At 56.4% G+C, this 26,898-nt stretch overlaps 1 protein-coding gene across 3 annotated transcripts in view; it reads left to right on the top strand.

The window, feature by feature from the left end:
• The window catches only part of POLE (DNA polymerase epsilon, catalytic subunit), a 43,238-nt gene extending 17,282 nt beyond the window's left edge, over positions 1-25,956 (top strand). For 2 of the 3 annotated variants that reach the window (XM_087857461.1, XM_087857462.1), the window contains 29 exons: positions 71-219; positions 1,411-1,503; positions 1,685-1,829; positions 4,156-4,313; positions 4,659-4,854; positions 6,612-6,826; positions 8,614-8,716; positions 9,162-9,242; positions 9,351-9,473; positions 11,351-11,563; positions 11,833-12,042; positions 12,223-12,366; positions 13,505-13,645; positions 13,836-13,989; positions 14,065-14,171; positions 14,302-14,478; positions 14,556-14,779; positions 14,911-15,131; positions 15,431-15,635; positions 16,075-16,248; positions 17,160-17,285; positions 18,329-18,461; positions 20,023-20,203; positions 20,485-20,613; positions 20,721-20,914; positions 24,204-24,404; positions 24,680-24,805; positions 25,372-25,461; positions 25,577-25,956. In XM_087857461.1, coding sequence (XP_087713587.1) covers positions 71-219; positions 1,411-1,503; positions 1,685-1,829; positions 4,156-4,313; positions 4,659-4,854; positions 6,612-6,826; positions 8,614-8,716; positions 9,162-9,242; positions 9,351-9,473; positions 11,351-11,563; positions 11,833-12,042; positions 12,223-12,366; positions 13,505-13,645; positions 13,836-13,989; positions 14,065-14,171; positions 14,302-14,478; positions 14,556-14,779; positions 14,911-15,131; positions 15,431-15,635; positions 16,075-16,248; positions 17,160-17,285; positions 18,329-18,461; positions 20,023-20,203; positions 20,485-20,613; positions 20,721-20,914; positions 24,204-24,404; positions 24,680-24,805; positions 25,372-25,461; positions 25,577-25,690 — 4,527 coding nt within the window. In that variant the 3' untranslated portion in view covers positions 25,691-25,956. Of the gene's footprint in view, positions 1-70; positions 220-1,410; positions 1,504-1,684; positions 1,830-4,155; positions 4,314-4,658; positions 4,855-6,611; positions 6,827-8,613; positions 8,717-9,161; positions 9,243-9,350; positions 9,474-11,350; positions 11,564-11,832; positions 12,043-12,222; positions 12,367-13,504; positions 13,646-13,835; positions 13,990-14,064; positions 14,172-14,301; positions 14,479-14,555; positions 14,780-14,910; positions 15,132-15,430; positions 15,636-16,074; positions 16,363-17,159; positions 17,286-18,328; positions 18,462-20,022; positions 20,204-20,484; positions 20,614-20,720; positions 20,915-24,203; positions 24,405-24,679; positions 24,806-25,371; positions 25,462-25,576 lie in introns of those variants that run through there. The other variant, XR_015722359.1, reaches the window with a different exon arrangement.
• The last annotated feature ends 942 nt before the right edge of the window (positions 25,957-26,898 follow it).

Below are 26,898 nucleotides of genomic sequence, written 5' to 3'. Positions count from 1 at the left end.
TGGGCCACTGACTACGTAGAATGTGAGCTGGAAGAACCCAGGAGGTGATCAGTCTCTGTGTGGTCGCCAGGTGTGGAAGAAGAAGCTCTCCGCGGCCATGGAGCTGGGCGACGCGGCCGAGGTGAAGCGCTGCAAGAACATGGAGGTCCTGTACGACTCGCTGCAGCTGGCGCACAAGTGCATCCTCAACTCCTTCTACGGCTACGTCATGCGTAGAGGGTACGTACGCCCTGAGTCCCTGGAGTCGGCGCCTGCAGGCCTCGTGCTCAGGGAGGCGGGAGACCGCTGGCTAGGGCTGGGGGTTGAGGGGCTGAGGGGCTCGGTGCTGCAGACATGTCGTCTCCGGGTCTGGGGCTGCAGACAGTGCCTTGAGAGTTTCCAGTATGTTTATGTGACGAGGCTGTGGAGAGGGTCCAGGCGGTCACCAAGCGTTACTGATACGGGGTGTGAAGCCCTCTGAGGAGTCAGGAAGGCCAGGAGTGGGGGCCTTAAAGCTAAGGTGGACTGTTTCTGACGGACATGGGACGAGGTGGGATCTGAATGGCGGCTGAGGGCCTTGGAGGGAGCGGGTCTTGGAGGCCCGGCCACTGTGGGTAGGGGTCGTGAGGAGGGTCAGTGTGGCGGCTCTGGAGAAGAAGGAATATGGGGCACTAGAGGTTAGGTTTGAGGGAAAGTCATTTTTTTCTTTGTTGCTTTTTTTTTTTTAAGATTTATTTACTTATTCCAGAGAGAGTGTGTGTGTGCTCACGTGTGTGTGCGGTGGGGGGGGTGGGTGTGGGGCAGAGGGAGGGAGAGAGAGTCCCAGGCAGACTTCCCGCTGAGCCTGGAGCCCAATGTGGGCCTCGATCCCATGACCCTGAGATCATGACCTGAGCCAAAACCAAGAGTTGGACACTTAATTGAAGTCACCCAGGCGCCCCTAATTTTTTGTTGCTTTTTGATGGCAGAGAAGGAGGGGTGGAAAGCAGGGCTTGAGTGGAGTCCCCAGGGGCAGGAGGGGCGGGCCTCAGGTTGCCTGACGCCTCCCGGTGAGACCTGGTTTGGGGGCAGTGAGGCAGGCGTCTGGCAGGAAGCCAAGGACGTCTGTGGGCTTGTGTTTTCCCTGAGAAGTCAGGATGAGCGTGGGGTCTGGGAGATGGAGAGGGCATGAGATGGTGCTGGGGACCATGGAAGAGGGCTCACGGGGACGCGTGACCATCTGGTGCTGAGGGAGCTGCTGCACTGGTGGCCTGCTGCGTCTTCCAGCCCTGGGCCTGGGAGGCAGAAGAGTGTCCCCAGCATGGAGCTCAGTTCCTCTGTGGTTCTCCCGCCCTGCTTCAGACGCCCCCTTCTCCATGTCCTCCTGACCTCCTCTAGTGACCCTTCGAGGGGAGCCCCACCTGCCCCCCAGGCTGTGACTGTCTTTCTCAGGGCCCGCTGGTACTCCATGGAGATGGCAGGCATTGTCTGCTTCACGGGGGCCAACATCATCACCCAGGCACGGGAGCTGATCGAACAGATCGGGTGAGTGCTGCACTCTGGTCAGCCGCCAGGAGCAGGGAAGGCTGGGGGCAGGGACGGGGAGCGAGTGCGTGGGCCTTGTGTTTCATGGGTCCGCGGCCAGGAAGGGCCTTTACACCGGTTCTCCCTACGTGGAGGCCGCGGTCCGATATCCATGTGACCTAGTTTCTCTCTTTCTCTGAAGGAGGCCCCTGGAGCTGGACACAGATGGAATATGGTGCGTCCTGCCCAACAGCTTCCCTGAAAACTTTGTCATCAAGACGGCCAGTGTGAAAAAGCCCAAGGTGACCATTTCCTACCCCGGGGCCATGTTAAACATCATGGTCAAGGTGAGCCTGGGTCTCCAGGGAGGGCCTGCCGTCTGGGCCTGGATTCCTGGGACCCCCACTCTGATGGGGATTTGGGAGGGGACGGCGTTGACTCTCATGCTTACGTGTTTCCTTCTGAACATCAGACCAGCCTGCCTGTGCCGTTCGGTCTTTCCTGTAACCCGAGGATCTGTACAGAGCGGCTGTGCTCGCACTGGAGTGAGCCTTCCCCCATAGCACAGCGTCCGACTGTTGGCTTTTAACTTTTGATTTTGAAATAGTGTTAGCCTTACGGAAGAGTCCTGACGGTAGCACAGAGATCTGTACACACCCTTCAGTCTGCTTCTTCTACTGTTAGCATCTGCACACCGTGGCACAGTGATCACAGCTAAGGGGTTCGCGCTGACACAACACTGTAACCAAGCCAGGGACCTTCTTTGCATTTCCTGCGTCTCCCAGGCTCCGTACTGCGCGTGCTGGTCCTTTCTCCTCAGTGCCCTGTCTTCAGGGAGAACTGGCCTCGTGCTTATTGGCCGCCTCTCATTTGCATTTGTCTGTTGCTCCTGTCATTAGGATGAGGTCGTTAGCATTTTTGAAGGAATGCTAGAGGTGATGTGCCTGCTGTTTCATCCTGTTGCCGCTTGATGTCAGGGTCTGCACTTCTGACCACCCCCCATCCCGCCCACTGTCCCGCTCACCTTCCCGCTGCTGCAGGAGCAGTTATCGGGCACACACCCTGGGGGGGAGGTGTCAGACAGTCTGGCCGCCTGTTAAAACTACCAGAGCCTTGGGGCGCCTGGGTGGCTCAGTCGGTGAAGCGTCTGCCTTCAGCTCAGGGCGTGATCCCAGGGTCCTGGGATCCTCCCTGCTCTGCTGGGAGCCCGCTTCTCCCTCTCCCACTCCCCCTGCTTGTGTTCCCTCTCTCGCTGGCTGTCTCTCTGTCAAATAAATAAATAAAATCTTAAAAAATAAAACAAAACAAAAAAACTACCAGAGCCTTGAAGGAACATTGGAGGAGATACTTGAGACGATGCACATGTCCCGTGTCTCCCTAGTTTTCACTGGTTTGAGTGTCTGCTGCTGGTTCTGTGTGGCTTTCCCCTCCCCTGCCGGTACATGTATTAATTGGAATCTTGTAAGGAAGCCTGCCCACCGTCCTTCCCCACTTACCCGCTGCCTAGCCATGTGCTTAGTTGCGTGCTGGTGTGTTTCGTCTGCGTGTTTCTCTGTGGCCGCTGGGGGCTTCTTCACATTTGCCCACGTATTCTAGACACATGCCTCTGTTCCGTGGTTTGGGTTCAGGCTTGCACTTTCTTTTTTGAGTAGCACTTTCTTACTTCCTGGCCTGTAAGGTGCTCCCACCTCATCTTGAGTTTCCCAGTCTTGGCCCTGAAATCAGCCGTTTCTCTAAGGAGCCAGGTTGCTTTTACTGGAGAGGGTGTTAGAAACCAAGGTCAGGTGCAGATGCTCCTTGCTGCTGGGTGTTAGTGCTTCTAGCTGCTCTCGGCAGATCGAGCCAGGAGAGACGTGATGCCTGATATCTCCCTCGCCCACACACGCATCTGGATTTATTTCTCTGTCCGCGTGTGCACTTTAAAATAGAGAACGTGAGTCCACAGTGATCTGTCCGGCCCCAATCTAGTCCCCTTTCCTCATTAGCAATTTCTTTCTCATGTGGTGAGAAGCCTGTCCCTCATTTTCTTGGTGTGTTTATTGGTTGAGCCCTAGTGTGTGTGCACCATGGCTTCGGGATTGTGCCGTCAAGTGCAGTGAACTTACCGGCTAAGGCTCAGTGTGTGTGTGTAGCTGTTTCTGTCTTTGGTCTGCCCTACCCTGTCAGGACAGGGTTTGCCAGAGTGACTTCAGTTGGAATTCAGCAGGATTCTACACAATGCAGTTGGGCTCATGTCTTCTAGTCTGCGGTCCCTCTGGGGGTTCCTAGTATCGGCTGCATGCTTCACTCTTGATGGAGTGCAGTTCTGTGGGTTCTGACCCACACAGAGTCATGTCTCCACCACCGCAGAGCAACACAGAACAGTTCCTGAGTGCTGTTCCTTTATCGTCAGCCCTAGACTCCGGCGACCCAGTGTGTTCTCTGCAATAATGCTCCTGCCTTCTCCAGAATGTCCTGGGAATGGAAACAAGTTGTATAAGCTTCTGGGCTCCCCAGAATGCATTTTGGTTCATCTACATCTGACGTGTGTCAGAACTTAACCTCTTTCTCTGGCTGAGTGGTGTCCATTGCACAGAAGAGGCCCAGTTTGCTGGTCCAGCCAGTCCTCAGAGGACAAATGTCAGTTCCAGAATGGTGGGAGTGAGGCAGCCCCCGCTTCCCCCTGTTTTGCAGGAAGGCTTTACCAACGATCAGTACCAGGAGCTGACTGAGCCGTCCTCACTCACCTATGTCACCCGCTCAGAGAACAGCATCTTTTTCGAGGTTGACGGACCGTACCTTGCCATGATCCTTCCAGCCTCCAAGGAAGAAGGCAAGAAACTGAAGAAGAGGTAGGAATCCCATAGCGTTCGGGTTTGGGAAGAAAACGAACAGATGAGAGTTCACAGCCATCCAGGAAGTGGACCAGGAGGCCAGAAGGGAGTAGTTCTGTTTTTTGACCTTTTTGATTCCATTTGGAAAGGTGTTGTCAACATGAGCACTGTCAGCGCTGCTCTCCACCTGTTAGATCTGGTTCCGCAGGCTGCAGGCCCTTACGTCGTTCTTCCGTCAGAAACACGAGCCTCCAGGTGGAGAGATGTTTGCTGCCTGGCAGATGCTAGAGGAGAGGGTCGGTCGGAGGGCCAGTGGCGCGCAGCCAACATCCCGTTGACTGCCGTGCTCGCCTGTGGTTCCAGATATGCCGTCTTCAATGAGGATGGCTCCCTGGCTGAGCTAAAGGGCTTCGAGATCAAGCGCCGAGGGGAGCTGCAGCTGATCAAGATCTTCCAGTCCTCCGTGTTCGAGGCCTTCCTTAAGGGCAGCACGCTGGAAGACGTGTACGGCTCTGTTGCCAAGGTGGCTGATTACTGGCTGGACGTGCTGTACAGCAAAGTAAGGCTGCCCTCCTCCTTCCCGGGCTGCGAGGGTCCCTGGGCTCCTGGAGAGCAGGGTGGGTCAGGGCTAACTCTGACCAAACTCCAGGACTTCTTTAGTTCTGGTGCCTCTGGAATCCCGTGTCCAGTGACAGAATGCTATGAAGGGAACAAATGGCACAGTGAAAGCAGCTGTAAGAGATAATTTACCAGTGATCGCATCACCTTCTCTGATTTTCAGAACCCTTGTAGGCCCTGTAAATGAGCATGTATTTCCCACAGTTTATTTATTTATTTATTTTTTTAAAGATTTTATTTATTTATTCGACAGAGAGAGAGAGACAGCCAGCGAGAGAGGGAACACAAGCAGGGGGAGTGGGAGAGGAAGAAGCAGGCTCATAGCGGAGGAGCCTGACGTGGGGCTCGATCCCAGAACGCCGGGATCACGCCCTGAGCCAAAGGCAGACGCTTAACCGCTGTGCCACCCAGGTGCCCCTCCCACAGTTTAAACAACAGGGCTGGCTTCCCTTTGAAAATATCTTCTCAGGGAATTTATTGTCTCTGTTGCTTGTTCGTCTGTATTTCATCGCGTTTGTGTTACTTAACTCACAACTATCCACTACTCTTGGGTGTCAGATAGGCTTCTGCTTTCCACCTTTGTAATGTGGCCTTGAACATCTTTGTACAGATGCTTTCCCTCCTCTCTTGTGTTGTTTGCTAAGAGGAGAGTTTCCGAGTGAAAGAAATACTGGAATATCCCGGAACATTTTTCTGCCTTCCTCTGCCTTTCTGCCTTTGTGGGCCGCTGTAGCTCGGCATTTTGTCTTGTTTTGTACTGTTGACCCGTACATGAGAGTAAGCACCAACAGAGAGAAACACACGAACAGGAGCAAGCAAATCTTACAGGATGTCTGGGCCAAGAGGTCGGGGTGCGGGAGCAGTGGGGACCAAGAGGTCAGGGGTGCGTGTGTGCGGAGCAGTGGGGGCCAGAGATCAGGGGTGCGTGTGCGTGGGAGCAGCGGGGGCTGGAGGTCAGGGGTGCGTGTGCGTGGAGCAGTGGGGGCCGGAGGTCAGGGGTGCGTGTGTGCGGAGCAGTGGGGGCCGGAGGTCAGGGGTGCGTGTGTGCGGAGCAGTGGGGGCCGGAGGTCAGGGGTGCGTGTGTGCGGAGCAGTGGGGGCCAGAGGTCAGGGGTGCATGTGCACGGGAGCGGGGGCCAAGAGGTCAGGGGTGCGTGTGCATGGAGCAGCGGGGGCTGGAGGTCAGGGGTGCGTGTGCGTGGAGCAGTGGGGGCTGGAGGTCAGGGGTGCGTGTGCGTGGAGCAACGGGGGCTGGAGGTCAGGGGTGTGTGTGTGCAGGAGCAGAGAGAGCTGTTTGTTGTCAGGCCCCTCCGAGTCCTCATTGCTGAGGACTGCCTCGGCTCCGCACTTGGGCCGTGGCTCTCCAGCTGGCATCGTCTCTCTCTTTGCTCTTTCCTTGCTCCTCCTTTCTCTGTTTTTCTCTTCCTTTTGGGAGGAAAATCACAAGTCTTTCCCCGTTTTCTGCAGCTTTGGTGCTAATGGCTCAGTAAACATTTCTTAATGTTTTCTGTATAGTTCACTGACATGGCAATTAAGGTTTTGTGTTTGGATTTGTAAGTGTTGCTGTTTGCTGGTGTGAGGCAGCCCTGTTGCACGGCTGGAGAAAGTCAAGTGACTGTGGGGGGATGTTGCCGGTGAGTGAGCCTGGGATAGCGCTCCTTTCCTTCTGTGCCATGTTGTGCCCATTGCCTCTCTTCAGGCAGCCAACATGCCGGATTCTGAGCTGTTTGAGCTGATCTCTGAGAACCGCTCCATGTCTCGGAAGCTGGAAGATTATGGGGAGCAGAAGTCCACGTCTATCAGCACAGCCAAGCGCCTGGCTGAGTTCCTGGGGGATCAGATGGTGAAGGACGCGGGGCTGAGCTGCCGCTACATCATCTCCCGGAAGCCCGAGGGGTCTCCCGTCACGGAGAGGTAAGGGTTCCTGAGGTTAAGGATGGGATTGCTTAGGGTCTTGGATGCTCGGATTGGAAGCTTGAGTCAGTGGTGGAACCTCTGTCCCTTCGTAGCGAGGTGAGCTTCCTTGGAAAGGGCAGGACGGGACGCCGGGACGGCTCCATCGGTGAAGCGTCTGCCTTCGGCTCAGTCATGATCCCAGGGTCGTGGGATCGAGCCCCGCACTGGGCTCCCTGCTTGGTAGAGAGCCTGCTTCTCCCTCTCCCTCTCCTGCTCCCCCTGCTTGTGCTCTCTCTCTTTCTGTAAAATAAATAAATAAAAAATCTTAAGAAAAAAACGCAACAAATTACATACAGAGTAAAATAGAGAATTTTTATATATTGATAAGAAAAAGGCAACATAAAATGTAGGCAACAGATATGAGCAGGCAACTCGCAAGTGAGGAACATGACAGTCCACGGAAAGATGTTTAAACTCACAGGCACCAGGAAGTGCGGGTCGTAGAAGCGTCTGTTGGTTGGAAAGAAAGTGTGTGATGATAGCGGTTGTCACGCATGTAGACGGGCGTGTGGGTGACAGTCACTTGAGAGCAAGCCGGCCATGCACAGTGGGGTAGACGATGCTGATCCCTCACGGTCGAGCACGTCTGGGGATGTGCCCTGAGTAACGACCCCACGCGTCTGCATTGTGTTTAAGAGCAGATGCTGGGAACGCCCGTGTCCTTCAACCAGGAAGTGGACGGCTGTGTTTTTACACAGTGAAGTGCTGTGTAGGTTTGGAATGATCGGACCGCAGCTGCGTGCTGTGCCGCGGGATGGCACGTGCGCCGTATCGTAGCCCCATCTGTATCACATTGACAAACACGCACGACACTCTTACTTGTTCCGGATGCATACGGACAGGAGTAGTATAGAAGTGTGCGTGGGGTTGGTAGACTCCAACAGAGGGGTCCCGCTAATCTCTGTGCGAGGGTGGTCGGGAGAGCTGCACGGGTCTTCATCCTTATATTCTCTCACCTACGTTAACGGCAGGGCATGAAGGTGGCTAGGACTAGGTGACGCATGCACTGTGTTCGTTGTGTTCTTTCTACGTTTCTTTGCATTCATAATATTCACAATAACAGATATTTCCTCCAGGGAAAGGAAGGGGTATTGACGGTGGCCCTGTTGCTTTGCTGGTGATGTGAAAACTCGCTCATTCTCTCAGGAAAGCAGATGAAGTCTTCCTGTATCTTACTCAACAAGTAACATTTTAGAAAGGACTAAGTGTGTGCGCACACGTGAATATGTGATTTACGTAGCTCTGTCAACCATGGCCAGACAACACAGACCAAATGGCCCCCAGTGGGGGGAGCATGCATGAGCCCATGATATTTTATTTTATTTTATTCTATTTTATTTTATTTTATTTTATTTTTAAGATTTTATTTATTTATGAGAGACAGCCAGCGAGAGAGGGAACACAAGCAGGGGGAGTGGGAGAGGAAGAAGCAGGCTCTCAGCGGAGGAGCCCGATGTGGGACTCGATCCCGGAACGCTGGGATCACGCCCTGAGCCAAAGGCAGATGCTCAATAACTGAGCCACCCAGGCGCCCCTAGCCCATGATATTTTAATACGGTGACGTATTATGTAGTTATTAAATATGGTAAACATCAGATATTAGCTGTACTTTATACAAAATGACATCAGGTTACAAATGAGGTTATCAGCCCTTGTTCCACGTGGAACGCGCATATGCTGGTGAGCACTGGACCAGAGTCGGGCAGATTCTTGTGTCGGTCACTTCCATGCCTCTCTTCGCCCAGGGCCATCCCGCTAGCCATTTTCCAGGCCGAGCCCATGGTGAGGAAGCACTTTCTCCGGAAATGGCTTAAGAGTTCTTCGCTCCAAGACTTTGATATTCGGACGGTGAGTACTGACTTTGTTATTGTGAGTTTAGGAGGAAGAGTCGACAGCAGGGTACCCCTGACTCGGGTCAGCATTTTGTCTGGCGTCTTCACTCTTGACGTTCCCTTGTCTGATACGTAATGGGCGAGGAGGTAGCTACGCTTCAGGGCGAAACAGGAAAAGCTCCGTGCTGGGGAGGGCTTGGACTCTGGTGCAGGGTTCTCGTGCTGGCTCAGCCACCTCCTGAGTCCGGGGTCCTGGGAGTCATGTAAGTGCTCTGCCTCAGTTTCCTTCTCTGTGAAATGGGTTTCGTCCCAGACTTTCTGGGCAGGTTAAGTAGGACACAGGAAGCATTCGGCGCAGTGCTCGGCGTAGAGTGGAGCACAGCACTGCTGCTGGGGCTGCTGCCGCTGGAGCTGCTCTTCCCTCGCTCACACCTGTTGCTGTCTCCTTCCCACACGCCCAGATTCTGGATTGGGACTACTACATCGAGCGTCTGGGGAGTGCCATACAGAAGATCATCACAATCCCGGCGGCTCTGCAGCAGGTGAGGCCTGCCAGCACAGACAGGGCCCACGTGGCTCAAAAGCCACAGAACCTGGGCCTGGGCCATCCTAGCAGAGTCGGACGAGTGATCCGTGTCCTCTTTGTGTAGGTGAAGAACCCAGTGCCACGCGTCAAGCACCCCGACTGGCTGCACAAGAAGCTTCTGGAGAAGAACGACGTCTGCAAGCAGAAGAAGATCAGTGAGCTCTTTGTCCTCGAGGGCAGGAGACAGGTAGTGGGCCTGGGACAGTGGGGGCCCTGCTGCTGCCATTCAAGGGTCTAGAATGGCCCTTTTCTTTGTAAAAATGTACACCTAACAGTTGACTCTCTTTCCCGCCGGGGATCTTCTGGGATAGGACGCACTGGGTCGTCTGTTAGGGAGAAGGACTGTCTTCTTCTATGTAAATAGGGTGGTAACTCAGGGAGTCTGTGAATTACTGTGCCAGAGACTTCAGTTTTCTAAACTAGAAAATAAAAACTGTAGAAACTGTAGAAAATACTGAAGGGTGTAAAGAAGGGCTTAGCTAAAGTCAGAAGAGCCAAAAGAAAATCCCTAGAAGGCCAGGGCACAGAGGGATTAAAAGGATGGAAAATACTGACAAAGCTGATGTGGCTGTATTTATGCAAGCGAGTGATCCCTGAGCCAAAAGTATTAGTAGGGATAGGATGGGATAAGTCATACTGAAAGGCACGGTTCACCAGAAACATGTACTTCTGATAGTTTAGTTTTAAATTAAATAATGTAAAAATTTACCTAATTAGTAGAAGAAATTGACATCCAGTCAAGTTTGGGAGATTTTAACAAATCCCTCTCAATTGAAAGATGGAGCAGACCAGAAACCAGTAAGAACGTGTAAGGTTGGAGTGACTCTAACCAGATTCAGTAATGAGGGAATACACGTAATAATAATGGGGGCGCCTGGGTGGCTCAGTCGGTTAAGTGTCTGCCTTCGGCTCAGGTCATGATCCCGGGGTCCTGGGATCCAATCACATGTCAGGCTCCTGCGTCCGGCTCAGTGGGGGTCTGCTGCTCTCTCTCTGCCCTTCCCCCCTGCTCATGATCTCTCTCTTTCTGAAATAAGTAAAATCTTAAAAAAAAAGAAGTCATAATGGGAATTAGAAATACTTAATGAAAGTACTAATCCTATCAGAATCTGTGGTGTGTATGCACACTGTCTGCACAGACAGATATTAGCAAAGGAAAACAAGTAGGAAATCAAATAAGCTTTCAACCGAAAAGTCAGCAGCAGAGTGAGCTGCGGAGGGAGAAAGACGAAAGTTATGAAGGCAAGAGCAGGAATGAGGGAAATTAACGGTAAAACCCAAACCTTAGTCTTCGAAAAGACTTAGGAAATAGACAAATCTTTGTCTAGATGAATCTTTGGGCTTTATTTTAATGAAAACAGACACAATTACAGACACAGTAAACCCTGAAACCACACAAGGAATTACCTTTCTCTACCAAACAAGTGGAAGCTTAGATGGACTGGACCGAATTATTCAGACTGACCTGAAAACCTGAATAGAACTTAAACCACTAAAACATTAAAACACTGAATCACAGTTGAAACAAACCAAACGGTTTTTCATAGGAATTTTACCAAAGTTTTTAAACAGATTATTTAGAATAAGAAAAGAGGAAAAGCCTTCTTAGCTCATTGCAGTGAACCGTGTCTACGTCATCCGTAGGGGTCAGTCTCAAAACTACGTGAATAAGTGGGAAAAGCAGGTGGCGTGGGTCTGTACCCCCGCAGCCTAAGGGAGGTGCACGTTCGTGGGCGTGGAGTAGAAGCACAGGTGCACGGGGAGTGACAGGCGCTGGGCTGGGCTGGGAGGGAGAAAGAAGGGACCTGTCCTTCGCAGTCTTTTATTTCTTACGAAAAGGAGAAAGCCTGGGAGCAAACACGGACCGATGGAGACATTGGCTTCATAGTCGTGGGGCTTAGTGACGTTATGTTGCATCTCTTCACTGTTAGAAATTGGAGGTAGATCGTTCAGTCACGCACACCGTGCGTACAAATATTTTATCCGATGCAGCTGACGGTGTGTGTCTGGAGGCAGAGTTATCGAGAGATCGTGGCATTCTAAGTCTCCTTTGGGTCTTTGCAGGTGGGCACGGCCCGGGCTCCAGAAGGCACGCAGAGCCTTGGTGCTCCTGACATGGAGGATTTTGGCCTTGTGAAGCCACCGCACTCGGCGGTTCCTGTTGCCACGAAGAGGAAGCGCATCCTCTGGGAGAGCCAGGAGGGGTCGCAGGACATGGAGCTGACGGTGCCCTGGCAGGAAATCTTGGGGCAGCCTCCGGCCCTCGGAACCACCCAGGTGAGCAGCCTCGGAGCCTGGCGTGGCCAGTGGGAGGAGAGAGCGAGGACAGCAGTCCGGCCCGTGCTGTGACACACTGTCTCCCGTGGAGTCTGCCGAGTAGTCTGGGGGCCCCGGGACGGGTATTGACCTCCGATGGGGCCGGGAAGAGGTGTCCAGTCTTTAGAAGAGATACCCGGGCTTGGAAACCATGTGACGTAGTCGCGGAGGAAGGCGGGTTCTGTTTACTGCGCGCTGCTCCCCCTGACCTGGTCCGCCGTCTGTCCCAGGAAGAGTGGCTGGTCTGGCTCCGGTTCCATAAGAAGAAGTGGCAGCTGCAGGCCCGGCAGCGGCTGGCTCGCAAGAAGAGGCGGCGTGTGGAGGTGGCGGAGGGCGGACCTCTGCCCGGGGCCGTCCGAGACAGGCCCACCACCGGGCTGGGGAGCTTCCTGCGAAGGACTGCCCGCAGCATCTTGGACCTTCCCTGGCAGATCGTGCAGGTGTGCGCTGCGGTCATTGGGGGGGTGCCTCCAAGGGCAGCAGCACAGCCAGTGGGAAGGTCCTGGGGACGCTCCGTGGTCCGGCATGGAGGGGAAGGGCAGCCTTTGCTGGAGAGCCCCCGGAGGTGAGCGCTTCCTGTGACGAGGTGACAAGCTGCCGTGTGCGCTCTTCCCTTTCAGATCAGTGAGACCGGCCAGGCGGGGCTGTTCAGGCTGTGGGCCGTCATCAGCAGTGACTTGCACTGCATCCGGCTGAGCATCCCCCGCGTGTTCTACGTCAACCAGCGGGTGGCCAAAGCCGAGGAGGGGCCTTCATATCGCAAGGTGCGGGGCCGCGGGTGCTGCTGGTCACGTGGTCCGCTGCCTGCGCGGCCTCTGAGGCGGTCTCCCCCCAGCGGAGGGGCCGCATAAATAACGGGGCTTCGCGGAATCAAAGCCTAGTGAGCCACGTGAACCTGAGCGGGGTGTGCTGGCGCCTCTGTCTCCCGAGAACCTTCCTGGCGTGCTGTGAGAGTCAAAACGGTGTCTGTGGGGTGCTCGGTGACCGGAGCTGCCCATGTCGTCCCGGGCGCGCCGTCCTCTTCCGTCCGTGTCCACGGGCAGGGGAGGGAGTAGGCTGTCAGAGGCTCTTCTGAGGTTGACGGCTTTGCTGGGATAGACTCCACGTGCCCCATGATTCACTCATGTAAAGTGTGCGTTTCAGTGGCTCTTCGTGTGTATCGGTCAGCAGCCTCCGCCAGCCTGTCTTAGAGACGCCCAGACCCTTAGCGGTCTCTCCCCTCCCCCAGCCCTCGGTAACCACCGGTCCCCATTCTGCCCCTGGATTAGCCTGTTGTGGGCATTTCATGGAAAAGGGATCCACACAACTTAGTTCCACCGGAAGCCCATTTACTGCGGCTGTCGGTGCCCGTCTCTCAGTCTCGTTGCGGAGAGGACATGTGTGTGTAACTGGGAACTACACCGCAGCGGCTTCTGCAGCAGGGGAGACTCAGTTCTGACCAGAGGATCCGCAGGGTGTGGACCCAGAAAGGGCAGCGGGAAACAGATGATCTGGAATTCTGTAGCGTTCTTGGATGCGGTGGGCATGGTAACTTCGAAGGAGAACATCTTTTGGGGGGATACTTTCCTGTTCAGTGCCCTCTCCTGCTCCCCCCCAGGATTCCCCCACACTCTGTGGCTCCCCCAGACCAGTGCTCTGACCAGGAGAAGGCGATTCCTCTCAGGTTAAACCCAGCAGACAGCAGGACAGTGAACTGGGCACACAGAGGTCCCCTGCTTCTCAGAAGCCCCAGGCTGCTTCTCGAAGTTACAGCCAGAGCTGTCAGTTTCATTCACGAGGAGAAGTGGGCCCTAGGGGCTTCACCTGGTGGCTGTGGGACTATTTCAGTGGTGCGTGTCGTGTTTAACAGACATCAGCACTTAGCTTAGCCATGTGACGAGCTCATCGCCCTGTTGTCACCAGGTCAGCCGCGTCCTTCCGCGCTCCAACATGGTCTACAACCTCTATGAGTACTCGGTGCCCGAGGACATGTACCAGGAACACATCAACGAGATCAACACCGAGTTGTCAGCCCCGGACATTGAGGGCGTGTACGAGACTCAGGTAACTATCTCCCCAGCTCAGCTGAGCAAGGATCCAGCTGGATGGGCTAGAGGAGGGAAAAGTGCTCGTGGGATGGACAGGCTGGCCGCACGGCTGTGGGCCCCCCTCCAAGACGGTTAACGTCAGCAGCGTGTCTGCTGAGGACACCTAGGCAGCGGCCCTCAGCCTGCCTGTCTGCCCCCCCTCCTAGGTCCCGTTACTGTTCCGGGCCCTGGTGCAGCTGGGCTGTGTGTGTGTGGTCAACAAACAGCTGGTGAGGCACCTTTCAGGCTGGGAGGCGGAGACCTTTGCTCTCGAGCACCTGGAGATGCGCTCTCTGGCCCAGTTCAGCTACCTGGAACCAGGTATGATGTATGCCAGCTGCCCTGCCTGGCCCGACCTCCCGCGCACGTGGGGGTGACGGCCGTGCTCTCCTGCAGGCAGCATCCGCCACCTCTACCTGTATCATCACGCGCAGGGCCACAAAGCGCTCTTCGGCTTGTTCGTGCCCTCCCAGCGCAGAGCGTCTGTGTTTGTGTTGGACACCGTGAGTTCCTGCGAGGGGCAGGACAAGCCTTTGCCCGCCAGTGCCCGTGGGGATTGTGTTGGAGCCGTAGCAGGGGCCCTGCCGCCCACACCTGCCCAGGGAGAGGGCTGATGTGGCCTCTGTCGTCTAGGTGCGAAGCAACCAGATGCCCAGCCTCAGCGCTCTGTACTCAGCCGAGCACAGCCTCCTGATGGAGAGAGTGGGTCCTGAGCTCCTGCCTCCCCCCAAACACACTTTCGAGGTTCGGGCCGAAACAGACATGAAGACCATCTGCAGGGCCATCCAGCGCTCCCTGCTGGCCTACAAAGTGAGTGTGGTCGGGCGTCTGCGCGAGCCCCTCCCCCAGCCCGGGTTCCTCTAGCTGCTCTCTTCCCTGACGCCCAGGAGGAGCGCCGGGGGCCCACACTCATCGCCGTGCAGTCCAACTGGGAGCTGAAGAGGCTGGCTAGCGAGGTTCCCGTCCTGGAGGAGTTCCCGCTGGTGCCTGTCCACGTGGCCGATAAGATCAGCTATGGAGTCCTGGACTGGCAGCGCCTTGGGGCCCGGCGCATGATCCGCCACTACCTCAACCTCGACACCTGTCTGTCACAGGCCTTCGAGATGAGCCGGTGAGCGGAACGGGGGCTTTCTCTGTGTTCCCGGGCTCTGGCCATCTTGGTTGTTGCTGGCCTCTTCCCCGTTTGCTCGTCCACTTCCTGGGGCTGACCCTGTGACCCCGTGACCCCATGACCCCGTGCAGGTACTTCCACATCCCCATTGGTAATCTGCCTGAGGACATCTCCACCTTTGGCTCCGACCTCTTCTTTGCCCGCCACCTTCAGCGCCACAGCCACCTGCTCTGGCTGTCCCCTACGTCACGCCCTGACCTGGGCGGCAAGGAGGCCGATGACAATCGCCTCGTCATGGAGTTTGATGACCAGGCCAGTGTGGAGATCAACTATCCAGGCTGCTACTCTACGGGTGGGTGCTCGAGGCACATGGGGTCCCGCCTGCCGGTGTTTCTACCATTTACTGCCATCCTGGGATGGCGGGAATGCCGAGTGGGGGTGCTGAGTGCTGGGCCGGGCCAGTGTGGAAAGTGAGCCTGCAGGAGCCTCGGCGGCCATGGGATGTGCAGACCTCTGCAGTCTGCTCAGTGGCGGGCTTGTCAGCCACCCCTGGCTGCCCCGGACAGCAGTGTGTTTTCTGAGACGGCGCTTGCTGTAGTCGGATGCAGACACGAGAGGGCTGTTGCACAAGTGTGGTTTCTCTGCGTGCAGTGTGCGTGGAGCTGGACATCCAGAACCTGGCTGTGAACACCATCCTGCAGTCCCACCATATCAATGACCTGGAAGGGGCCGACAGCGTGGGCATCAGCTTCGATGTGATCCAGCAGGCCTCCCTGGAGGACATGATCACTGGCAATCAGGCCGCCAGCACCCTGGCCAGCTACGACGAGACAGCGCTCTGCTCCAGCACCTTCAGGTGCCCGGGAACCTGCGTCCCTGAGAACATCACCCTGACCTTCTGTTTTGTCCCGTCCTCTCCCTAGGCAGAAGAGCCAAGTTTGGGATCTAGAAGGAACATGAGAAACTTTTTTATTCTCTGCCCTTATTTTGGAAAACTAAGAGCTAAGACACTGTCACCGGGGCTTTTCTCTCCCCGGGCGGCAGAGCCCGAAACTCATGTGGGTCCAGGCTCTTTCCTCCGTTCCCTGGGCTTTGCTGCCCTCTGGGCACTGTGTTCTGGCCTCCTTCCTGTGGCCAGAGGCATGCTGTAGCTGTTGAGTGCAGAGTGAGGCCTGAGGGTGAGGATGAGGGCCCAGCTGTGAGGTCTGGACAGTGAGGGGGGAGGAGGCAAAGTGACCGAACAGGGGAAGCTGGAGCTGGCGACAGAGGGGACACCCTGTGCACCTTTCTTCCAGGATCCTGAAGAGCATGGTGGTGGGCTGGGTGAAAGAGATCACGCAGTACCACAACATCTACGCCGACAACCAGGTGATGCACTTCTACCGCTGGCTGCGGTCCCCGTCCTCGCTGCTCCACGACCCTGCTCTGCACCGCACGCTCCACAACATGATGAAGAAGCTCTTTCTGCAGTGAGTGCTGCCAGGCACCTGCCCTGGGCCACGCTGACCCTAGTCCCCAAGACCAGAGAGACGCTCGGCACCTCTGGAATCGGGAGCTCACTCGTGGGCTGATGGTCCGTGGCGGTACGGTCCTGGGAGGGCTGAGCGGCTGTCGCAGTCTGCGGCGTCCTTCAGACAGAGCTGCGCTGTGGGCTACGGTCTTTCTGCCTCCTTTTGGCACAAGTCTTCGTGCCGTGGTTTGCCTTTCTGCACCTCTGCTTCAGAGTGGACCCTGGGGACCCATGTGCGCATGTGTCATCCTGAGGGGCACTCAGGCTGCTGCCAGAACTTAGGCGGCTGAGGTCACCAAGCAAGAATGGCCTTGTACCCAAGGTCATGTGAATGTAGCTGCAGAGTACTCTCCAGCAAGGAGCAGTGATGTGGGTGTGACAGATACGATAACTAGATAGGAGATGCTGACCTGCTGGGTAGTGACAGCGGACTGTACCCCAGCAGGGACAGCAATGTGTCCCTAGCCCACCGACACGCAGACGCTGGTACCGGCCTGGCGTGGTAAAATGCTTTCTGGGTGTGCTTGTAATTTGTAATCCTCATTACAAATGATTGTGAACTTTCTTTTCATGTCCTTTACCCATTTCTCTGTAGTTCTGTTGGTTTTTCCTCATTAATTTATAGGAGTTCTTTCTACATAAAAATTAGCCATTTTTGTGTGATACAAGTTGCATGTTTTCTCCTGTCTTTGATTATCTTTGGTTTTGTTTGTGGTGGGTTTTGCCCTGCAGAAATCTTCATTCGTTGTTGCTTCTGGATTCCAAGCACATTCAGGATAGCTTGTTAGTTCAGGACATCAGCTTGTTTCTCATGGTGTCTTGTGGTTTCTCTGTGGCATGGTGACCGGTGGTTCCAACCTCGGTCTGCAGGCTCATCGCCGAGTTCAAGCGCTTGGGGTCATCTGTCGTCTATGCCAACTTCAACCGCATTGTCCTCTGCACGAGAAAGCGGCGGATTGAGGACGCCGTTGCCTACGTGGAGTACGTCACCAGCAGGTGCGCTCACCCCTAGAACTCTCCCTCCTGCTCCCCTGTGATGTCATCTGCCTGCTGCTGGGGCACTCCTGTCCGCAGCTCGTAGCATGGAGCTGTTGGTAATGAATTCTTTCTGCTACTGGGTATCCCAAACAAGCCTTTATTTTACTTTCTTTTTTGAAAGGTATTTTTGCTGGTATAGAATTGTAAGTACCTCTGTGTTGAAAGTTTTGAAAATTTCTCTCTGTATTTCTTTGTGGTAATTTCCTTCATCGTGTCTTTAAACTCGCTCATCATGTCCTGCGGGGTTCAGTCTGCCCTTCACCCCATCCGGTGGTTTTCCTGGCTAGAGGCCTGTTGGGGTCTCACCTGTGCCTAGGGCCTGTTCAGCGTGTTCTGTCTTTCTTCTAGCTTCGTGACCACATTGCATTCAGGGTTAATAACATTGTCAGTGTCCTGTTCTGCCCACTCTAACACTTGTGTCAGCTCTGATTTGTCTTCAGCTGATAGGTTTTCCTCGTTGTGTTTCTCTGCTTCTCCGCAGAGCCGGTCATGCTGGATCAGACGCCAGCAGTTGTGAATCCGTGGGAGCGCCTTGTCTGTTGGATGCTTTTGCGTTTTGTTCTGTAAATATTCTAGAGCTTTGTTACTAGGAAACAAATTGAGCCTTTCGGGCATTTTTTGAGATCTGTGGGCTGGGCCAGAGCCGTGTTTAGTCTAGAGTCGTTATTCGTCTGTTAAAGCAAGACTGTTGCGAGCGCAGCCCCGATGCCTCGTGCATCACGCGGCTCTCAGACAGGGGTGGGAGCAGGCACTCAGTCGTCCTTGTCCTGGCTTCGTGGAGTCTTGCACTTGCGTGCTCCATGCTCTGTGGCGTGCAAAGGCCTGCTTGGGGAGGGCTCGGGGTGTCGTGTTTGTCCTGTTCTCTAGAGAGCGTGAGGGGTGATATAATCTGAGTCCACCTTAAGTTTAAGTAAGGATAAGCAGCTATGAAAATTAAGAGAAAAAGAGAAAAACTGTTGATTTCATTTCAGCAGTGAAATTTCTGTTTTCCCTCTTTTCAGCATCCATTCTAAAGAGATCTTCCATTCCTTGACAATTTCATTCTCTCGGTGCTGGGAATTTCTTCTGTGGATGGATCCCTCCAACTATGGTGGAATCAAAGGAGACGTTCCATCTCATATTCACTGTGGACAGGTAAGACCTAACCGTCTTGGAGAGCTGACGCTGGACTCTGAAATAACTCTGGGTCCGTATTTGTCCCTTTGCACACATTGGGTGGCCGTGGGCTGAGTGCCTGGCATGGTTCTAGGCCGCATCCTGCAGCAGCACACGAGAGCATGCTGCTGCTGTGGAGCCTGTGAGAGCAGAGATGAGCGGGTAACAGGTGTGGAACACGCAGCCCTAGCAGTGGGAAGGGCTCAGATTAACACACCGCAGGGTACGGGCAGAGAGCAGCCGTGGGGCAGGGGCTGATTTAGAGGGGAAGGTTGTGTAGGCCAGAAGGAGGGGACAGGCAAGCGGGGATGGAGGAGCTGGGCCGGGGACTAGTGTCAGATGGCCATGACAACGGGGCAGGGCTAAGGCGGTGGTCACAGGTGCAGCACAGAGCGGCCAGGACCAGGCCACTTGGGCACAAAGACCGAGGTGATTTGGCTTTTAGTGATGGAGAGATTCTGAGCAGGGACATGTTGGCTTGACTTGCACTAGGGCCCCATGTTGTGGACAACACTCTAGGAGGTCAGGGCTAGCATCGGCCCAGGGGAGGGTGTAGGGCAGGGTGGAGTCAGGGAGATGGACTCGGGTGGGTTTTGAAGGTGGAAGGACAGCTGAGTGGATGTAGGTGACACCTGGGGGTGTGGGCGGCACCCAGGGGTGTGAAGCCATGATGGATGGGGAAGGAGGGCAAGTGTGGGGTGAGGGGAGCCATGCTTGGCCAGGGTGTGTGGTATACACAAGGTCAGCCCGCCCTCCGTGCTGAGAGTGGATGGGGGATGGCCGCCCTCGTTGCTGGGGTAGCGGGTCCTGTGGGCAGGAGGTATGCGTGGAGACCTCAGTGGGAGTGAAACGTAGGCATCGTGGCTGGATCAAGGGAAGGCAGCGGTGGTTGCCGCTCTAAGGATATGGGGGTGCCAGAGTGGACGCGTTGAGGTGAAAGGCCCTCTTGAGAGGGGAATCTGGTCGCAGGCGGTATGTGCGATAGGGCCGTATGGAGAGAACCATCACCATCTCAGGAGATTTGGGATTCAGACAGCTAGTCAGCTGAGGTCACCTGCTTGTGAGTCTTCCCTCCTTGGGAGGAGGGAGTTGAAGAATTTTAAAGTGAGTTCTTGGGGCGCCTGGGTGGCTCAGATGGTTAAGCCAGTACTTTTGGCTTGGGGCGTGATCTTGGGGTCCTGGGACCGAGCCCCATGTTGGGCTCCCTGCTCCGTGAGGAGCCCGCTTCTCCCTCTGCCTGCAGCTCGCCCTGCTTGTGCTCTCTCTCTCTGTCAAATCAATAAAACCTTAAAATAATAATAATAATAAAGTGAATTCTCTGGAAGAACAAAATGAGAATCCCCATCCCCGTGTGTGGAGAGCTTGACCTCATCCTCAGAGCCAGCTTGCGGGAACCTCACTCAGGCCCAGGGACGGGGAGTGACTCGATGGCCGTCACGCGGGGCAGAAGGGGTCAGGAGAGCCAGGTGTGGAATGACTCGCGCGCTTCCTGCTGTGCGCGCTGCTCAAAGACACAGCGGGGGTTGTGTCTGTGTTACAGCAAGACTCCCCAAAAGGGGGTGGAGAGGAGGAAGAGGAGGAGGAGGAGGAGGAAGAGGAGGAGGAGGAGGAAGGCGCACAGGAGCCCGATGTGGAGGACAAGCTGGAGAACAGCTGGAACATCGTGCAATTCCTGCCACAGGCGGCCTCGTGCCAGAGCTACTTCCTCATGATCGTGTCCGGTGAGCCGCCCCGCTGGCCCGCGGAGCTGTGCAGGGTGACCTGCTGCATGGCCACGCTCGCTCCACAGAGAGGCCTGCTTGCACAGCGCCCTGCATGGGGGGGCCTTGGCCTGCCCGCTGTGTGCGCTCTCTCTGTGCGCTCCAGGTTCTTCCCTTCCCCTCTGGGACGGTCCGCACGGGGTGCGCACACGGGGACTCTGGCCGTGTCCCTGCCCGGTCTCCCCGGCCGGTCTCCCCAGCCGCGCGGCGGGCGCACCCTCACCGCCGCCCTGTCGCCGCAGCCTACGTGGTGGCCGTGTACCACAGCATGAAGGAGGAGCTGCGGCGCAGCGCCCCAGGGGGCACGCCCCTGAGACGCCGGGGGCCCAGCCAGCTGTCCCAGGACGCCCCGGCGGCCGGCGCCCTTCCCGGTGAGCACGCCCTCGCAGCGGCCTGGGGTCCCCGCGCTCCCCCGGGCCTGCCCCCCGTGCCCCGCTGCGGCCCAGGGAGGAACACGGCCGTGTCCCCATCCTCCCAGGAATGATCACCTTCTCACAAGACTATGTGGCCAACGAGCTCACGCAGACCTTCTTCACCATCACTCAGAAGATTCAGAAGAAGGTCACGGGCTCGCGGAACTCCGCCGAGCTGTCCGGCATGTTTCCACTGCTCCCCGGTTCCCACCTGACGCTCAACAACCCTGCGCTGGAGTTCGTCAAGTACGTGTGCAAGGTGAGGCTGCGACCCACGAGCGGGGTCAAGGGGTCCGCGGACGCGGGGATGGACGTGCTCCCACTGGGGTGCGCGCGGGCAGGACTGGAGGGTGTCTGCGGGGCGGGGGGTCCACGTGCAGGGGGGCAGGCGCACTCAGCTCGTCTGCCTGGGAGGCACAGGAGCCCGGAGGACATTCTCGTTGACGCCAGCATCACTCCCTGCCCCTTCGGCGCAGCCGCTGTGGGAGGCGTTTGGGGTGAGAAGGGGATGAGACAGGAGAGACACCTGTTCTCGTGGAGCTTGCGCTCCAGTGAGGGGAGGACAAGTCAGTGAGGGCCAGGTGGGCTCGGAGGGGCAGGACGGCCTGGTGAGACCGCGGTGACCCGCTGGGCCTGGCCAGGTGCACCCCAGGGAGAAGGTCTGGATGCAGAGCCCCGGGGTAGGAGGGTCTGGGGGTGCCGGCGAGAGGCACGTGCGGAGCGGTGAACCGGCGGGCGCTGGTGGTCTCGTGGCTGGTGGGCCCCGGGCCGTTCTCCCCAGGAGCAGGCTGCAGTGCAGCCGCAGGGGAGAGCTTGCGGGGTTGCCGAACGTCTCTCGGGGAAGGGCGGGCCGAGCCAGCGATGCGATAGTATTAGGGATGGCCCCGCGCAGGCGTCACGTCTTCCAGGGAGAGTGCTGTGCCGCGCGTCGGGTTACCTCCCCACGTACAGGTGCCCCAGGCTCACGTGACCGCTGCTGCCACCGCGGGCGTAGTTCCGATGCCGTCTGACTACCGTAGTAGACGTCACAGTTCTCAGCGTCCGCTTGAACCTGCGGTGACGTCTCACCATTGTTCTTGGGAGTTTGGGAAAGGCACAGTCACGTGTCTCCGGCACGGTCAGGATGCACTTTATTATCCCGCCAACAGTGCGCGGACCCTGGTGTGTCCCGTCTGTTCCTTGTCCCTCCTGAAATGCACACACAGATCACTGGGGGGGCAGTGGTTGGAGCAAGCGCGCAGTGCGGACAGCGGGGTTCAAACAGGCACCCCCGGGTCAGCTGCCCCCGCGCCGCTCTGCCCCTGCACGGTCACCTCCCCTTTAGATCCGGCCGCTTGCACTCAGCAGGACGGGGCTGGCGATGCGCGTTTCAGTGCTTTGTCCTGTGTACCGCTGAGTGGTGCCCAAAGAGCCGCCGTTGGCCGTGCACTGGTTGACGCACATCTGGGCTTTTAGTTCTGGATTTTTAATAACAAGCTTGCTATAAACTTTTTGTAAAAAAGATTTTATTTATTAGAGAGAGCTAGAGAGAGCACGAGCGGGGAGGAGAGGGAGAAGCAATCTCCCTGGGAGCCGGGAGCCCAGCATGGGGCTCAATTCCAGGACCACGACCTGAGCCGAAGGCAGACGCTTCACCCACTGAGCCACCCAGGCGCCCCCGCTATAAACATTCCTATGTAGGTTTTTGTGTGCACGCAACTTTCGTTTTATTGGGTAAAGATGGAAGAGGGGGCTTGCTGGGTTGTATCCTAAGTTTGTGCTTCTGAAGCGGCTGCTGTGGTTTGCGTTCCCACTGGTGGTGTATGACGAGAGCCCAGCTGCTCCACGTACCTCCCAGACCTTGGTCATCTTCAAAATTTTAGCTGTTCAGATAGGCGTGCGGTGGTATCTCATTGTGTTTTTAATTTGTATTTCCCCCAGTACTAATGATGCCGAGTATTTTGTCACATGGGGGTTTCTGTCCATACGTCTTCCGTGAAATGTCCACATTTTTTGCCCATTATTAAAAATGAAGTTATGTTTTTTATTTTTGAGGGTTTTTTAAAGATTATTTGAGAGCGAGAGAGAGGGGTGGATATGAGCAGAGGGAAGGGGCAGAGGGAGAAGGAGAAGCAGACTCCCCGCTGAGCAGGGAGACTGACACGGGGCTCGATCCCAGGACCCCGATCGTGATGTGAGCTGAAGGCAGACGCTTCACCGCCCGAGCCACCCAGGTGCCCCATATTTCTCAGTTTAAGGAGTTTTTTATATATTCTGGATACAAGTTCTTTATCAAATATGTGATTTCTAAATATTTTCTTCCAAACTTTGGCCTGCCTTTTCAAAATCCTCTTAACAGTGTTTTTTGGTGAGTGGATTTTAACTTTGATTTATCAATTTTTTTTTCTTAGAGGGGAGGGGCAGAGGAAGGGGGAGAGAGAATCTTAAGAGGGCGTGGAGTCTGACTTGGGGCTGGGTCTCACAGCCCTGAGGTCGTGACCTGAGCCGAAATCAACAGTCAGAGACTTAACTGACTGAGCTGCCCAGGCGCCCTTGAGTTGTAGACTGAGGTTGATATTTCTGCATAAGTGTGATTATCTCAGTATTATTTATTTGAAAAGATGGTCCTTTCTCCATTGAGTGGTCTTTGTATCTTTTTCAAAACTTGACTGGCCGTATGTGTGTGGGGGTCTTTTTCTGGACCCGCATTGGTCCCACTGTCTGTTTTCTGGGACCACGTTGTCTTGGTGTCTGTACCTTTATCACGAAGTCTTGAAACGGTGGTGGGACTGCCTCCACTGCATTTGTTTTCAAAACTGCTCCGGCTTTGCTGTGTAGTTCCTTCGCTTTCTGTACAAATTCTTTGAATCAGCGTATCCATTTCTACCCAGAAAAAAAATCCTTTTAGAATGTTGATTGGGGTCCTTTTCATCTATAGATTATTTTAGGGAGAATTAACATCTTAGTGTCTTCTAAGTGGTGTTTGGTTTTGTGGTGCTTTTGGCACCGAGCTGGGTGTGGGAGAGGTCTTTGAAGATGTCCTGTCCTGTCCTTTCAGTCTCCTTTAGGGACATGGGTTAGATGCTTCGTCTGTGGCTCTGCGGGCGCCAGAGAGCCAGGCTTCCCAGCACCAGCCGCACAGGCTCTAGCGTGAGGCTGGACAGGCTTCTCTGGGTTGGCGTGGGAATCCCCCCACCACCGGGAGTTGAAATCACCCACTCTGCAGATGTGATTGTGAAGTCCCGTCGATTTAGGACTGCCGTCAGTGAGGAGGAAGGAGTCCGTAAGGACGACGGATAGAGCATGTCGGTCTGCCGCAGAGTCCCCTGGAGCAGACAGAGACCGCGAGACTTGGGACCGGGGCAGGGCCTCTGCGCATGGGGCCCTGCACTGAGAGACCACTGGTGTGGATACGGCCGCTCCCCCTTCCCCCACCCTCCAGCAGGAAAAGGGAGGGGTGAGGTGATGCTGAGGGACTGCAGCTTCAAGAGCCCAGCACGGGCTTTTCCAGTGCTGACAGAGCAGGCGGCCCAGGGGGCCATCCCTGACACAGGCTCCGTTCTCCGAAGGTTCTGTCTCTGGACACGAACATCACAAACCAGGTGAACAAGTTGAACCGGGACCTGCTTCGCCTGGTGGACGTGGGCGAGTTCTCAGAGGAGGCCCAGTTCCGAGACCCCTGCCGTTCCTACGTGCTCCCTGAGGTCATCTGCCGCAGCTGTAACTTCTGCCGGGACCTGGACCTGTGCAAAGAGTCCTCCTTCTCTCAGGTGGGCAGCCGCCGGGTCCTCGCGGTGGAGTCAGGACGGGGGTGCTACAGCGCCCACCCTCGAGCTCCCCTGCGAGTTCCGATGTCAAACGCACTCGCTGCCACGTACCAGAACAGTGTCCTCGTAAACACGCCTGACGGTGGTGCTGGGGGGCCAGCAGCCCCCCAGCTCACGCCGCACCGTCCCTCCCCAGTCCTGGGGAAGCCCCGGCTGCTGGGGAAGACTGAGCAGAAGGCCGAGTGGAGAACTGAGCTGTCGTCTCCTCCTCTGCCTAGGACGGGTCTGTGCTGCCTCAGTGGCTCTGCTCCAACTGTCAGGTTGCCTATGACACCTCAGTCATCGAGATGGCTCTGGTGGAAGCCCTGCAGAAGAAGCTGATGGCCTTCACTCTGCAGGACCTGGTGAGCAGTGGGCCTGGCACTGGGGACTGCCTTCCACTGGGCAGAAGCCTTCTGGATAAGCGATTTGCACCCAGGCGAAGCTACGGGTGTGCACGCTTCTCGAGTCACGACCTGGTCCCCTGACTCATTCTTACAGCATCTCTGGGGTCCCTACAGAGGCCAGGTGCTGGCTTCATGGACCTCCGTTGTAGTGAGAGGGGACAGACAGCAAAGTAGAGCGTGTAAGTCATGGGAAGTGTAAAGAGAATGGACGGGGACGAGAGAGAGAAGCAGGGAAGTTTTCATCGTTGGATGGAGGGATATTCCCCGAGAGGGGACGTGTGATGGAATGGGGAGACCCGTGGAAAGAGGGGTGAGGGAGCCCCCTGGGCTCAGGGTCAGGGGTGCAGAGCCCACACGAGGGTGTGAGGAAGCAGCTGGCACGTTTGGGTAAATCCTGCTGTGAAGTCCCATCTTACTCATAGTTGAGCCGAAGGCCATGGTGGTGGAAGGCTGAGCGGCCGACCACCGCCGGCCACGACTGGCATGGGCGGGGGCACTCCTGACCGGGCTGCTCCTCATTGCAGGTCTGCCTGAAGTGCCGGGGTGTGAAGGAGGCCAACATGCCTGTGTACTGCAGCTGTGCGGGGGGCTTCGCCCTCACCATCCACACCAAGGTGGGGCTCCCCAGCCAGGCAACCCTGCTGCCCTTTGTGCCCTGCCCTCATCTGCTCTGCCTGCACGCCGGCGCCTCCTCTGGACCCGGGTCTCACTGACTGCTCATTTCTGCAGGTCTTCATGGAGCAGATTGGAATCTTCCAGAACATCGCCCAGCACTACGGCATGTCCTACCTCATGGAGACCCTGGAGTGGCTGCTGCAGAAGGGCCCTCAGCTGGGCCGTTAGCAGCGGGGGCAGCATCCTGGTTCTCCGCCTGACTTCCCCAGCTTGTGACCATGTCCAGGGCCGAGCACCAGGGAGCACCGGTCTCGGGGGGCTTCGGGGAGCAGGTCACGGGCCCAGGAGAGGCCTGAACCAGCCAGGGCAGGAAGCAGCCCACTCTGGGTTCCCGGGGCCCCAGCTGGGGTCAGGGCAGCCCACTCTGGGCCTGAGCAGTGCGCCCAGACTGTGTCTTGCTAATTAAACAGCCCTCCCGGCTGCCTTGTCCTTCCTCTGCTGCTCAGGGGCGTCTTCTTTCGGGGCAGAGTCCCTGAGGGTGGCCCGTGAGAGTCTGCGGCACCCGTGTTTGATCACTTGTTACCACAGAGGACCCGTCCGATAGCTTGACGCCAGCAGGATTTGGGCCATTTCCAGGAAATCCGGAGCCGAACCCCCCTGGGGACCTGGTCGTCTTCCACACGATGAGTTCCTGGGACTTGGGCTTCTTGTCTGGAGACTTCCCGGTCAGGGTAGGGTCTGCAGTAGGGGCACAACAGTCCCCTTGTCTGCAGCAGCGAGACTGGGATGCGGGGTGTGGCGCCCTTGCCCTCTGACCTGCCTGTGCTCTGAGGAGGGCCCCCCACCAGGCACACGTGCTGGTCTCAGACAGCGGTGGGGAGCCTGAGGGCCCAGGGGAGGCACGGTGCACACCATCCCGTCGGTCAGACTTTCACATCGTGTCTTAGTGCCTGGATTTGAGGAAACATTTCTTTGTGTGCAAGGGCAGGATTTTAGGTTTTTCCCTTCAGCTCTGAGGGCCTGCGTCTCGGGGAAACGGAGGAAAACAGCAGCAGCAGCTCTGTTGGGGTCGCGCGGGTCTGTTCTGGCTGCTCAGCGTCAGGGATTGGTCAAGCCCTCTGACCCTGGCGGGGCCTGCCCAACCTCCAAGGGTCACATGGGGCATGCAAGCCCTCACCTGCCCACTGCAGAGCGGGTCAGTCAGGGCTGTGGCCTCCTTCACGCTGGACGCTTGCCACCAGTGTATTCGGAGCTGGGTGAGGCCAGAGACATGGGACCTGACGCTTGGCTCTCCCTGTGGGTGGGGCTGGGCGAGGGGAGATGCCCAGGCCGCGGGGGACCTGCCTCTCAGTGACCTCAGGAAGACTGCTGAGCAGCTGCTTCCGCGGTTCGGTCAGCGGCCCCGGAAGACCGACTCCAGAATTGGTTTCTAACTA

This window comes from Ursus americanus, chromosome 30 (assembly GCF_024610735.1).
Source record: "Ursus americanus isolate L20-20 chromosome 30, mUrsAme1.1.p, whole genome shotgun sequence".
NCBI lineage: Eukaryota > Metazoa > Chordata > Mammalia > Carnivora > Ursidae > Ursus > Ursus americanus.
The sequence above is the reverse complement of the archived record's forward strand: the minus strand, read 5'-3'. Positions and strand labels throughout refer to the sequence as shown.